This window comes from Amaranthus tricolor, chromosome 9, assembly GCF_026212465.1.
Source record: "Amaranthus tricolor cultivar Red isolate AtriRed21 chromosome 9, ASM2621246v1, whole genome shotgun sequence".
Classification (NCBI taxonomy): domain Eukaryota; kingdom Viridiplantae; phylum Streptophyta; class Magnoliopsida; order Caryophyllales; family Amaranthaceae; genus Amaranthus; species Amaranthus tricolor.
Window position 1 is genome coordinate 22468186 of NC_080055.1, and position 14665 is coordinate 22482850.

Genomic DNA, 14665 nt, shown 5'->3' on the forward strand with positions numbered 1-14665 from the left:
AGTTCAATGAGGCGTTCAATGATCTTTTCTCTAATGAAATGGCAGTCTATGACAATATGTTTTGTCCAATGATAAAGGACTGGATTGTGAGCCATCTATATAGCAGGCTTGTTATCACATTCAAGGGTTACAGGTTTTAAGTCTGTCATACCAAAATCCTCCAATATACAAACAACCCAAGTAATCTCATATGCTACTGTTGCTATTGCTCAATACTCAGCCTCAGAAGAGGATTTAAGAGACCGTACATTGCTTCTTAGATTTCCATCTAATAGGCGAGTTACCAAAAAGAATCAAGTAACCTGTGATTGATCTTCTTGTATCGAGACAGGCTCTCCAATCAGAATCCGAGTAGGCTTTGAGCTTGAGAGAATTACTTGCTGTAAGAAGAATAACCTGACCAAAGGTGGCTGCAACATAGTTAAGTGTGTGATTCAAGGCTTTAAAATGATGTTCAGTGGGGTTTTGCATATACTGGCTCAAGGTTTGAACAGAGAAGGAAAGGTCGGGTCTGGCGCTAGTAAGGAAGTTAAGTTTGCCAACGAGAGATCTATATTTGGTAGGATCAGGATGAAGAGGAGAGTCATTAGAATTGAGCTTTAGATTTAATGGTAAAGGAGTGAAAACTTTTTTGAAGTAGGTTATGCCAGAATCATGGAGAAGATCTTGGGTAAATGTTTTCTGACTAAGCACTAGGCCTGCTTCAACATATGTAACTTCAAAGCCTAAGAAATAATTAAGTTTGCACAAGTCTTTAATGCCAAAAATTCTGTTGAGATGTGCCTTTAGAGATTGAATATGAGAGAGATTTTCACCAGTAATGATAATGTCATCGACATAAACAACTACAATAGTGATGGAAGCAGTGGTTGCTTTGATAAAAACTAAAGAATCATTCTTTGACTGAGTGTAGCCTTGGTGAAATAACTCAGTAGTCAGTCTAGAAAACCATTGTCTGGATGCCTGTTTAAGGCCATAAAGAGACTCCTTGAGTTTACATACCAAGTGAGGAAGAGAGTTAAGACCATCAGGTGCTTTCATGTACACATCTTCGTAAAGGTCTCCATGGAGAAAAACATTGTTCAAATCTAGTTGGAACAATGTCAAATTCCTACTTACAACCAGAACTATTAAACATCTGACAGTGGTCATTCTGACCACGGGGAAGAAAGTCTCTTGGAAATCAACACCGTGTAGTTGGTTGTAGCCTTTAGCCACAAGTCTGGCTTTATACCGTTCCAAGCTTCCATCAGATTTGAGCTTGATCTTGTATAACCACTTTGAATCAATAGCCTTTTTTCCACTAGTCAAAGAAACCAATTCCCAAGTGTTGTTTAGTTCTAAAGCCTCAAGCTGCCTTTGCATAGCAAGTTGCCAAGAAGGATCTTAAACTGCTTCTTTGTAAGTCTTTGGTTCATACCACTGTGATTGCTTAGACAAAAAAAACTTAAGACACATTAGGGAGATTAGAAAAAGAAACAAGATTGCAAATATAGTCAGAAAGGTGTGCAGGAGGCTTACTAATTCGAAGAGATCTTCTAAGGGAAGCATGTATTGGTTCAGTTTGTTCATTATGGGGAAGTGGTGTGTTGTGTGAAACAGCAGGATCAGAGTGAGAAATAGGCTGTATGGGAACAACGGATGGGGAGGTGTCAGTAGGTGAGCTGTTGAGTTGTCATTAGGTGTAGGTGTGCAGTTGTCATTAAGAAGAATATGCATGGGTAAAGAAAAAACAGATGGTATATAATATGTAGGACAGGTAAAACCAGTACGTGTGCTAAGTGTAGTACTAATAGGAAGAAAGAAAGTAGAAAAAGGTGAATTGATCAATTGCTATTGATGGAAAGGAAAAACTTTTGATGAAAAACTATGTCCCTAGTAATAGTTACCTTTTTAGTCCTAAGGTGATAGACCTCGTAGGCTTTTTGTGCATAAGGGTATCTAGAAACACAAATGGATTAGCCCTAGGGTCAAATTTTGTCCTTTCTGGTTTTGGGGTGGAAACATAGCAAAGACATCTAAAAGCCCTTAGGTGACTATTGTTAAGTGCAGTACCAAAAACCCTTTCATAAGGTGATATATTGTTCAAACATGTAAGAGGCAAACGATTTATAATGTAAGTTGCACATAAAACACAGTCTCCTCAAAAATAATGTGGAAGATTAGATTAAAAAATAATGCTCATTTTGTTTCTAATAGATGTTTGTGCTTCCGTTCAACAACGCCATTTTGTTGGGAGTATGTGTGCAGGATTTTTGATGTTTGATACCAAGTTTATGGTATAAGTCTAACATGTTTCCTTCACATAGTTCCTTGGCGTTATCATTTGTAACAGCTTTAACACATACATGGAATTGATTTTGTATAAATGCAAAAAGATGTTTAATCATGGCAAAATAATCTGATTTATTGCGTATCAAATACAACCAAGTAAACCTACTAAAATCATCCACAATAGTAAGAAAAGAAGTACGTCTACTTTTGAGTTTTATGGGAATATGAACTCCATATATCTATATGGAGAAGAAAAAAAGGATGACTAGTCTTTATATAACTATCATTAAAAGGTAATCTATGTTGTCTTGAAGATGGACAAATTGTACAAAAAAAGTTTTCCTGGATGCTTTTTACATGGATATCTGGACAAACAACTTTAAGCTTGGAAAATGTGCATGTCCCAATCTCACATGCCAAAGTTTTGCAAGATCAAGCATTGCTTTTCAGGTGACAAGTCCAGCATGCGTCTGACAGTCATTGTGCTTCAAAACAGCATTTTTATTGGTGAAAGTGGTGTAATACATTCCTTGTTCAAGATTACCAAGAGGCAAGGAAAGTCTCATTAAAGGGTCCTGAAGAAAACAATTAGTTGAAGAAAAAATGACACTAACAACAAGATCTGTACACAATTTATGCACAAATATTAGATTAAATTTAAACTCAGGCACATATAACACATTTTTGAGTAATAAATTGTTTGTCAGTTGAACATTTCCCTGTTGGTTAACTTTGTGTGATGTACCATCTGGTGTTGTTATGCGATGTTTACAATGAGATATGTCTTGTACAGTATGAAACCATACTATATTATTGCATATATGATCTGTGCAACCACTATCTATAATCCATCTTTCAGAACAAGATTTAGTATTTAAAGAATGCATACCTGCCAAGTTAGTTGTACTGTCTGTGTTGGATGTGTCCAAAGTATTGCTTTCTTTTCAGTCAAGAAGGGAAAGGAGATTAGTGTATTGTTCATTAGTCAAACCTAACTGATTACCTTCATTGACTTCATCAACTGCTTCATTAGTGTTCACAAGAGCAACATATTTTCTCACTTGTTAAGGTTTGTTCTGGTTAGGGTAACCACGTATTTTGAAGCACCTATTTATACTATGGCCTGCAATTTTGCAGTGGTCACAAAAATAACTTGGCTTCTTGCCATTGTTAGAATTCCTTCTTGCTTGTGAACTATTCCATCTATCACTATCAAAAGCCATTGGTTCAATAGCAGTAATTGTTTTATGTATTCCTTTGTGGTATTCTTCCTGCAACAACATTCTATATGCCTCTGTAATATCTGGTAATTCTTTGTTCATCAAGAGGCTTGACCTTATTTGACTGTAATCTTGATCTAATTTCATTAAAAAAGTTAAAATTCGTTGATCTTGTTGAATCTTAGTGAAACTGACAGAAGGGTTGCAAGTACATATGGGTAATGGTCTAAGATCATCTATCTCATCCCATAATGATTTTACTTTTGTGAAGTATTCTGATATACTCATCCCATGCTCTTGTACTGTGTTGAGAAGCTGTTCTTGAAGTCGGTATAGTTGAGAAGAAAAAGGATTTCCAAATCTTCCCCCAAGATCAGCCCATATTGCACTTGCTGTCTTGAAATGCATGATACTTTTTGCTATTTGTCTTTCCAAAGAGGCAATCAACCACCCTATGACCATATTGTTGCAGAGTTTTCATGCACGTTCTTCTGAGGATCTTGTTGTTGGCTGAGGTAAAGAACCATCCACAAAGCATGTTTTATTCTTTGCATCAAGACTGATCAACATCGATCTTTTCCAATCACTAAAACTATAGTGCCATAAAAAACAATGGATACTAATCTGTTACCAGCAGAATCTGAAGGGTGTATGTAGTATATACTACTGGGATCTTGGGTTGGGTCAATTGTAGCCATTGTATCCATTGTATTTTGGTTTGATTTTACCACGACATTTTGATTCATTTTAGAAGAGAATAAAGGAGACAGAAGGAGAAAAAAGAACCTGATGTCAGTGGCAATGTTCCTACACTGATACCATGAAACAATTTGGTATTTAGGCTGGGCAAGTATTGCACAGAATTTTGGTTTAGGAAAGAAATAAAGGAGTAGTATTATTATTAAATGAATGCAGATTATTATACAAAGGAAAAGGATAAGGCCCTTATATAGCAAGCCTATATCCAAGAATCAAGAAAACAAGAAGAGACTTAACTAACTAACAAACTGAATGAAGCAACAAACCAAAGCAACATATATACAGAAATAGGCTAATAAAGAGCTAAGTAATATTAGAATGTGTATCTTCATCAACTTGTGATTTAGGCCTATTCAAAACTTGAAAAAAAAAAATACTTTAAAGCAACAAACAAAAACAATATATATACTAGGGTGGTGTAATAGTAAATTTAATAACTAAGAGCTTATAATTAATGTGTTGTCTTAAGCCTTAAATCTTAAAGCCAATCCTGATGATGTGTGTTCCAAAGCTAATCCTAATCCCATAGGGACTCAACCCATAAACCAACCAGTAATGTTGTGAAGTATAATGATACGAATAAAAAGATGATGTTAATTAAGAATTGAGAAAGGAATTACGTGCTCCACGAAACATCTAGAGTCTTAGACTATTCGGTGGATGCTTATTGCTTTACACACAATTCCACTGCCGACTTTCTTCTTTTGCCGAGTGGGAATTTACCGATGCAATATCAAGGCCTTATGATAGAATTTACAATCATCCATTCCCATTTCTACCGAAACATTTCAGTGATGAAGTACACAACAACATACTCATACCTTGTGAGATTCTAAACATGTTTAACAGATCTTAAATAATTAGGAATCTCGATATTAAATTAAGTATAATATACAAAGTTCGAAAAGTACTTCCTTCAATATTTTTTACTTGCACCCAGACAACTTTTACGCAGTCCAATGCGTTTGTCGAATTATTTTTATCTAGAGTTATGCACAACTAAAAAATAGAAAAATTTGATATTATGAAAATATGCGACGAGACGAATAAAACAAAATCTCAAATAACTTTTTTTTCTCATACAATAGCCATAATATGTAAAGTATCATAGAATGATGAACAATACTAAAATTAAACTTGAATACAAGCAATAAAAAGTATCATAATTTTTAAAATTGTAATTTATCTATATGACTCATAGTAAAACTTTAAAAAAGCATGTGCATGCGCAAACTCAGAATTGATACTTCAGACTTACATTACATCTAGGAAGTAGGAAGGCTTTTCAATACGGCCGATTTCATACATTCCACTATCGCAATTATTCTTTTGAGTGGAATTCACATGGCATTCCATCGACCTTGTATTCATACACGTCATAAAACCATACATATACTAAGCATGATAAAATTTCGGGTAAATTAAAAAAATAAATTAATTTTTGTCCGATTTGTTAAAAATAAATTTAATTGTATTTTATGTTTTTAATAAATCTACCTATTAAGTATAATTGCTGAAAATATATTCAACTATTATTTATTCTAAGATCGAGTCAATTAATAAAGATAAATTATGTGGTTGATGCTCTCTAGTCTCTCTGAGTATCCTCTAAAATCCTTATATATATATTTCCCAAATCATTAAGTCGTGATTTTTAAAATTTAATGAATTTGTTATCAAATTGTTGTATAAATACAATTTTATCCATATAAATTAAATTAGTGGGAATAATAAATTTGATTTTGATTTGCTCATAGCAAATATTATCTGCAATTTTACGTAAATAAAAAAGGAAAATTTCCTCCGTTTGTCAAAGTTATTTTCATTTACCATTTTGAGTCGTTCTATTTTTATTTTCCTAAAAAATATTTTTATTCATATCACAAATTTTGGCATAATTAATCTCCTCCTTTTACTACTTTATTAATATTTATGGTCTCTCATAATTCTTTCGATTCATATCACAAATTTTGGACATAATTAACCTTCTCATTTTAATATTTTATTAATGTTTGATCTCCACATATTTTCCACTAATTTCATTTTAACATTTTTATATTGTTTAGGTCGGTCCGCAATCCCCACATGTTTTCTGCTAATTTCAATTCAACTTTTTGTCAATAGTAGTGGTCCTAATACTTTTTCACTAACTATATTTGTCAATTGCTTCTAATGCTTATGGCCTTAACTTTTAATTTTCTCCAATAAATTTAGTATTCAATAAATAGGGCCGGCTAGGGCCGGCTAGAGGGAGCACCATAAGCTACTGCTCAGGGCCGGCTAGGGGGAGCACCATAAGCTACTGTTCAGGGCCGCAATTTATAGAGAGCCTCATATTTTTGCTATATGGTTAAAATTAAAATAAAGGTTTTTTGTGTATTGTGTAGCAAAATTAACTGAATAGAGAGAATTTTAAAATTAAATATATTCACATTCAATCTATTTTTAAAAGATAATTAAATAAATTGGTTAATAAATTTGTATCATCAGCTTGTATTGAATGATTAATAAGATATAATAATATAAATCATTGTAGGTGAGCAATTTAATCTCTCTTGATGATTTTTAATTTACTATTTTTAATATTAGTTCAATTAAGATAAGTGATAATAGTGGTATAAACTTTAAACTTAAAAGGAATGGCTATTTGAATTTATGATTAATAGTTGTGGGTTCCATGTAATTATAAAAATTTAGCAATATTTTAATATATTGATAAAAAAAATAATTGTACTAATTAAAGTATTGATAACCAAATTTACAAATACCAAAATGTAATATAATGTCATTTTAGAATTTAGGCGCCTATATTTAGATTTTTCTTAGGGCTTATGAAATGTCGGAGACAGTCCTGTCAATAAAATAATATATATACCATCTAAATAAATTTTATTTTTCAGAATTCATATGAGCATTAGAACAACTTTTAAAAATAAAATATCATTTAGTTAATTAACAACCTACAGTTGTTGACATTCATATAATGTGTGGATTTGGTATTATAGAAGAAACTAAAAAAATGTGCAACTTTTGTGTACTACATTTTCACTGGATGAACCTTCCATAATGGGCTAATATAATATATGTATGCATGATTACACAACAAGGCAGAATGTTTGCTATAAATAGCCCTTCATTCTTCTCTATTCCTCACTATCAATTGGCTTACTATATTATTAGAACAAAACAAATATGACTCGTCTAAAATGTGTAGGACTACTCATAGCTCTACTTATTGCAACATCTGCAGTATTGAGTGAGAGTAGGATTGCAAGGAAGGATTTGGGCTTAGACCTTGGTGATCTAGGGGCTGGCATAGGTTTGGGTCTAGGAGTGGGAATCGGTGGTTCCGGATCCGGATCTGGTGCTGGTGCCGGGTCTGGGTCTGGTGGGTCGAGTTCAAGCTCAAGCTCTTCATCTAGCTCGAGCTCGAGCTCAGGTGGTGGTGGAGGGGCAGGCTCTGAAGCAGGCTCCTATGCAGGGTCAAGTGCTGGGTCTGGGGCAAGATCTCGGGGTGGCGGACGTGGTGGTGGAGGTGGTGGTGGAGGTGGCGGTGGTGGAGGTGGTGGTGGTGGCGGCGGATCAGGCCAAGGAAGTGGTTATGGACATGGCGAAGGTGGTGGACACGGTGGAGGATACGGTGGTGGTGGAGACTAAACAAAAAGTCTAAAGACTAGCTAGACATTCTTGTGTTGATCTAAATAAGTAACTATTTATATATATATATATATATATTTGATAATAAGATTTTATGTGCTTTTGATTGTTTGATGATGATTTCCATGAATGGAAGCATCTATGTAACATAAAAAAAAACTAAAAGTTCATGTGTGTGTTTAGGAAAATTGGTGTGTTTGCTTCTTTTTCTTCATGTGTTTGTAGTTTCTATGTAATAAATTTACGTAATCCTATGTTCAATGTTATAAAAAATTTTAAATTCCTCTTAATATTCTTGCAATTTTTTGCTTAATTATCATCTCCGACTTTGATGCCATCTCACAACTAGAAAATAGGACTTGAGTAGGGAAAAGTTGAAAAGACACAAATAAAATGTGTTCTACCCTTCTAAAAAGAAGATAATGAGGGATGTGATCCATTTTACTCCTAAACTAATTGGGTATGATTAATTTATAATTAAGATGAGCATCAGTTTGCACTTTGAACACTTGTGTGCAATGGAGGCGTCTAACCATGATATCTTTATTTGTTGGGACTATCTTTAATTTGTTAACTGACACAATATTTGAGATTAAGACTATAATATTATTATATTAAAAATTTTGAAAAATTGATAATTTAACCATTTTATTGTGTTTTTTTAATTCTACCAAGTTAGAGAATTGTAAGAGCTATTTGGGGATTTTTAATCCCCATAAAAATGAGAATCATAATTCTTTTAAGATTCATGTAATATTGCTACTTCATTCTTTATAAAATGTTGGAGTTCTCTCATTAGTGGAGCAATCTAGCTTACAAAAGAAGGTTTATACCATATCCTTTGTACACCATCATATGATCCTTTCGGCTCGTAGGCGCGTACTCTTAGAGAATTTGGCCTAAGGGGATCCGTCCTAAATTATCCCTAGGCGTTCAATAGTTTGGGTTGTATATTTTTTCATCTTAAATTATTTTTTTTTATTTACAAAAACTATATATGGACTATTGCATCTTGGAAGTGTTTTCCTAATAACTTAATTGTTAGAGCATTTTTAGTAAAAATTGACAAATAACACCTTTAAAAAATACTCCCTCCGTTTCTTTTTGTTTTTCCGTGTACTTTTTACATAGTTTTTAAAGAAAATTTTAAGCCTCAATATTTCTAAATACACATAATAAAAGATTATAAAAAATATATAATAAAAAAATATACATTAAGACGAATCTAATGAGATCTCACATGGATATATTTTATCTTCTAAATATATGTCAAAAACATTAACCAAATTTCTCTCTCCTTAAGGTGGAATATTCCAAATTGAAAGAATATTAGAGAATAGAGGGAGTACTATTTACACCCTTTAGCCTTTGTTAGTTTTATCATTAATAGGGATACAGTTGCATATGTAAGACTCTTTTAAACCTCATTTTAGGCAAGAGTCATTCAATGGGCAACATCAAGGTAGTGAATTGTAAAGTTACATACCTTAAGCTTTTCATTTTAATTTCTATATTATTTGTTGAATCAAGAGCCAATCCCCATGACCTTGGTGATGGGTTTGATCACTTGGTTGCCCATACTCTATCTTGCACAATTGAGGATGAGGTTGTGTGTGCAAAGAAGTATGGAAGTATATATTTCGGATCATTTGATGAAGTGAGTATTGGTGATGATTTGGGGTGTCTTAATGAAGCCAATATACGAAGATTAGAGGCATAGATGAACCGCTCGACTGGTCGAGCGTATGAGGCTCGATCGAGCAAACCAGCAGCAACAAGTCAGTAGCCTCTGTGAAAGCGCTCGACTTGTCAAGCTTGGAGGGCTCGGTCGAGCAAGCATTAGTGGAGGAATCAGAATAGTTTCTGTTTTATATGGGGGATTTTGTGGGCTTTTAAGCCTTTTGTTCTGGATTTATCTAATATGTTTTAGGGTTATATAAGAAGTCTTAGAACACCATTAGGGTATTAGAGAGACACATACAAGAATGAAAGCTAGGGTTCACACCATAAGAGTTCTTCATCCTTGTATATGCATGTTTGTGAGAGATTGACATCAAAGGTTCAATCTTTGCTTTGAGAGGTTGTTCTTAAAGCTTGTAAAGTAAGCCATTAATGTATTGTTGAGTATATTAATGATAATATACTTGTTTTGAGGGGGAGGTATCCATAGATACCTCATATTTCTTGTGTTTTGTGTTCTTCATTGTTGTGCTCTGTTTTTGGTGTTTTCTTTTGCATTTGTTTTATGTTTGTTTCTTCACCATTGCCATAGCCCATTCACAACAATTGGTATCAGAGCTTTAAGTTAGATTTGTAGGTTGTTTGGTGGGTGAAAGTTAGGGTCTTTGGTGTAGAAACAAGATGGGTAATGGTGCAAAGTTTCGTATTTCATTGTTTGATGGAAAAATGAATTTTTCGGTGTGGAGGAGCACCGTAAAAGACTTGTTGGTGCAACTAAGTATTCATGATGCTCTTGAGAAGAGCAAGCCCACAACAATGGATGAAGGAAAGTGGGTGGCCATGAAGAAGAAGGCGGTGAGCACTATTAGGCTTGCTATTGCACCCGAAATAAAGTACAACTACTTAATGAAGACTGACCCCAGTGTGTTGTTGGAGAAACTTCAAGCGGTGTATGTTTCTAAATCTATTACCAACAAGCTATGCTTGAGATGGGAGTTGTATCAACTAATGAAGAAGGAGGATACAATTATGCAAGATCATATCAACACATTAATTTAATTGGTGTGCCAATTGGTGTATATGAAAGCTAGTGATCAATTTCACTTGGTAATTATGAGCTTGATAAAATTCGACCCTAAAATCCTTCAACTTTAATTGCATAAAATTATTATAAATTTTTTTCTGAATAAAATTTCAAATATTCTAAATTGTATTATTAATTAGTTCAATCTAACCTCGGTGATGATCTTTACAATAGTACCAAGTTATGATTTAACTCTACTCTCTACACATCAAATTATTAAAGGTTAGGATTTTTAAGTTTTAATATGTAATACTAATTAAAATCATACAATTTTAATAAAAGAGTTGTAAAATGATAAATGATAATTTATTAGAATTTTGTCAAATATTGATATTTCACATGCCTGTTTATCAATATATATGGCACATCATACTATAAATATGTTGTAGTTTAATTGCAAAAATGAGACCGTCTTTGCTATTGGACTGATTTATGTACATTTTTAGTCTATATTAAAATAGTCACTTATAATTTAAAGTGATCAACTAGAGAAATGACTTAATTATATGTGTTCGTCTCATAGTGACATGGTTTCATACAAGAAAAGTTATTTGAGTAATAATTTTAATAATATTTTTTCATGTATGCAAGGGCAAAGCCACATGGGGCAGTAGGGGCCCAGCCCTACGGCCTAATTTTGTAGTCTATTATTCTGACATATTTTTTAGTTTGACCTTTTAATATTTTTTAATTTATCATCAATATTGCTTCAAATTCTTTTAGCTCCATAACTTTTATTTTTTGATTTCGTCCGGCATGTGACACTTTTTACTAAAATGCATGTCGAAATGGCAAATTACCAACCACAAGCTCCCATATGATTGCTCGTAATACCATCATGATGAATTATCAAGAAGTTGTTAATGGTGGACAAACCCTAGTGGTCGCCTCTAATTAAACCATTTTATTTTATTTTATTTATTCTTCACGTCAATGCCGACCACAATTCCCATATACATGCGAATGATACTTAATTTTCATAATAACCTTAAGTCAACAAATTGCACAAGCTAGGGCACTATAATTTTGGCTTCCTAACAAAGCCAAAACTAGTGCGCTGGACCATTTCATGTACCCGACCATTTTGTATAGTATATTAATTATGAAAATTGTACTTATATTATTAACGACTGTCGAAATGTTTAATAATAGGTATTAAATGGAATTATGAAAACTAGTGCGCTAGTGTGTTATATGTGTGTGTAACCGCCTCGAATTATGAAGGCAAACACTAACTGGAATTTAGTATTAATCAAGCGGAAGCTTACTTTTGTCAACACAATTAAGGGGTTACTTAAAAGTCAAACCAATATCCAAGCAATATAACAGAAGTCTTAACTGTCCAAAATATAGGAAAATTACAACCAAATCGAAATATGTCTAAAGTTCAAATTACATCCTTAAATTAGTCTAAATCTAAATTAATAGTCTCTCAAATACAATAAAGAGATCTAAACAAAAGGGGAGTTATACTCTAACTCGGGTTCAACTTCCGCTCGCATATCTATTCTCCGTCGAGGTGCCATAGGGGTTTACTCTAAAAACAAAACCATTGGAAAAACATACAAAGCATAGTATCAGCAAAAAGACTGAGTATAAACACACTGGTGTCCGTCAAACAAATTATTAAAATCTTTTTTTTTATTTGCATAAATTCATTTTGAAATATGCTTTTTCATTTGATAAATCATAATATGATTCAAATCCAGTTCAATGGCTCTATAGTCATTTCAAATTCTCATTTTTCATCATAAATCATAAGATTTCAATAGATCCAAATCAATTTCAAACTCATATCATAAGTTTACATGGGTATTTTGTGAGTCATCCTGTGACTCGTTTGGTAGACGGTCTACCGTCCGTGACATGTCCGACAAGTGTAACACAATGGTATTGTGAACAATACGCGCTCAGTAGTGGTGAGCCGTTTAATCATGCACACAACATTTGCTATGGCATATGTACCCGCCATTTAGGCTAAAACATTTTTTTGTGCATAATATATATCTTGTAATTTTAATAGCATTTGAAAGTCAAAAATATTAACTTTTTCCATATGATAAACATCTTTTATTTGCACATAGCAAAACATACTTTATTTGCGACTTAGCAAAATCAAATCATAATATTTCCCACATGGGTAAAACATGCTTAGCATAATCATATCATTAAACATAACCTTTGTATTATATTGGGGAATCACTAGCATGTATGAAAATGCATCGTAACAAAAAGTAATTAAAGTTCAATACGATTTTTTTCTAGAAAACCACTAAAATGTTTCGTTTCAATCCTTCTTAAAGTAAATCTAACTTAAAAGGGTTTTGAAATTCATTCAAAACAACTAGAATATGATTTATAAGTCTATAAAATCATTACGTCAGAAGATTTCATAAAACACTATTTTCTTAAATATGAGATAGTTTTGCTAGTAATAAAATCGATAATTGAATTACAAAGTACATATTAATTCTCCAACAAGGCCCAAATTAATCAAGTCATTATAATACCTTATTTAAATGAATTTAAGGTTGTCCCATCAGATTATAATTGGTTATGCGAATTTATAACGGTCTTACAATTATTTTCGACAATTTGGGTATTTACCGTTATTTAAATGGTGTCTTAAATCCGTAAAATTTATAAACCATCTAATTTAAACTTAATTTATACTATGAGGCAGTAGGTTATTAATATAATTATAAATTTTTTTTATATAGATCTATTTTTACCCAAATTTAATTAACAATATTACACTTTTTAATAAATAAATATTTTCTATTAATTTGATAAATTAGTAAATAATTAATAATTTATTTTATAAAATTATACCAACGTTCCAGAAGTCATATAACATGTTTATTAGGCCATTTGAACTTATAAAACTCATGTATGATGTTTTATTATTTTGTATAGACATTTTATCGATAAATAGAATAAAATAGGTTTAAAATTATTTGAGTCTGAATAAAATATTATAAAAATTATATGATATTCCAAAAGCTATTTAAGGGATATAAAATTTTAAATAACCATTAAAAATCATGTGGGGTATTTTCAATAATTAATATCGTTATTTTACCGGTAAACCGAATAAAATTTATTTAAGTCCATATATGTATCTACTGTTTATATAAGTGTCTCATAAAATTTTCATGTCCAAAAAACGTCATTTAGTATTTATTTTATATTTTACCGTTCTCCAACTTACCGATTATTAATAACAGAGTAAAAATTATTAAGATCCTTAAATGTCAACAAAACCTTCCCAAACTTTTACCAATTTTACCTACTGTCCATATGAGTATGTGATAAAAATTTCAAGTCCATATGTCTTTGTTTGGTAATTATTTTATATTTTACCATTTTACAATTTACCGTTAAATAATTTAACGATTATTCAAAAATAATAAAAAAAAATACCAAACTAAATATATTCTGGCCAAATCTTGTTGGAGACATTATAATATGTTTTTATTAATTATTTTTGATGATGAAGAGTTCATCTAATACCATGTTTCATATTAAGAGTATTTAATACCTTAAAATCCATTAAAAAATCAATTTAACGAATAACCTGAACAAAAAAGTATCCAAGAAATTTTCTTAACATATAGCTACTGGAAATTTCTTTTAAAATGAATTTCAAATATTTTCAAATTCATATAATCATTTCCATCACAATAACTTTCACAAAGTAGTGTTAAACATGCCGTTAAACATACAATAATTTATAAAATCAACATGCATGACGCCCACAATAATAATACATGTGATAAATTATTCCATACTCAAATTTATCATTTTCACATCATTTTTCAAGATTTAAGAACTTCTCTTTGGGAATTTTTTTTTTTTTAAAAAAACAAGTTTATACACAAACTTTCCCAACTTGTTCTTAAATCCTTTAAAAATCACCCCATGTGACATACCTCGACTCCAAGCCTATATAATTATTTCGTAAACTTCTACGCGTTCTTAGAAGTGGTTC

At 32.0% G+C, this 14665-nt stretch overlaps 2 protein-coding genes across 2 annotated transcripts in view; both read left to right on the forward strand.

The window, feature by feature from the left end:
• The first annotated feature begins 7372 nt into the window (after positions 1-7372).
• Positions 7373-8200, forward strand: LOC130823934 (glycine-rich protein DOT1-like). The gene has a single exon (XM_057688764.1). It carries the CDS (start codon positions 7446-7448, stop codon positions 7908-7910), a length of 465 nt encoding a protein of 154 aa, XP_057544747.1. The 5' UTR covers positions 7373-7445; the 3' UTR covers positions 7911-8200.
• A 2071-nt stretch (positions 8201-10271) lies between these two features.
• Positions 10272-14665, forward strand: part of LOC130823393 (uncharacterized) — a 14667-nt gene continuing 10273 nt past the window's right edge. Inside the window, exon 1 of the mRNA XM_057688013.1 lies at positions 10272-10538. Within this exon, the coding sequence (XP_057543996.1) occupies positions 10272-10538 (267 nt within the window). The remainder of the gene's footprint in view (positions 10539-14665) is intronic.

What these genes read in the sequence shown, in the direction of transcription:
- LOC130823934 (XM_057688764.1), top strand. Translation starts at nt 7,446, where the DNA reads ATGACTCGTCTAAAATGTGTAGGACTACTCATAGCTCTACTTATTGCA.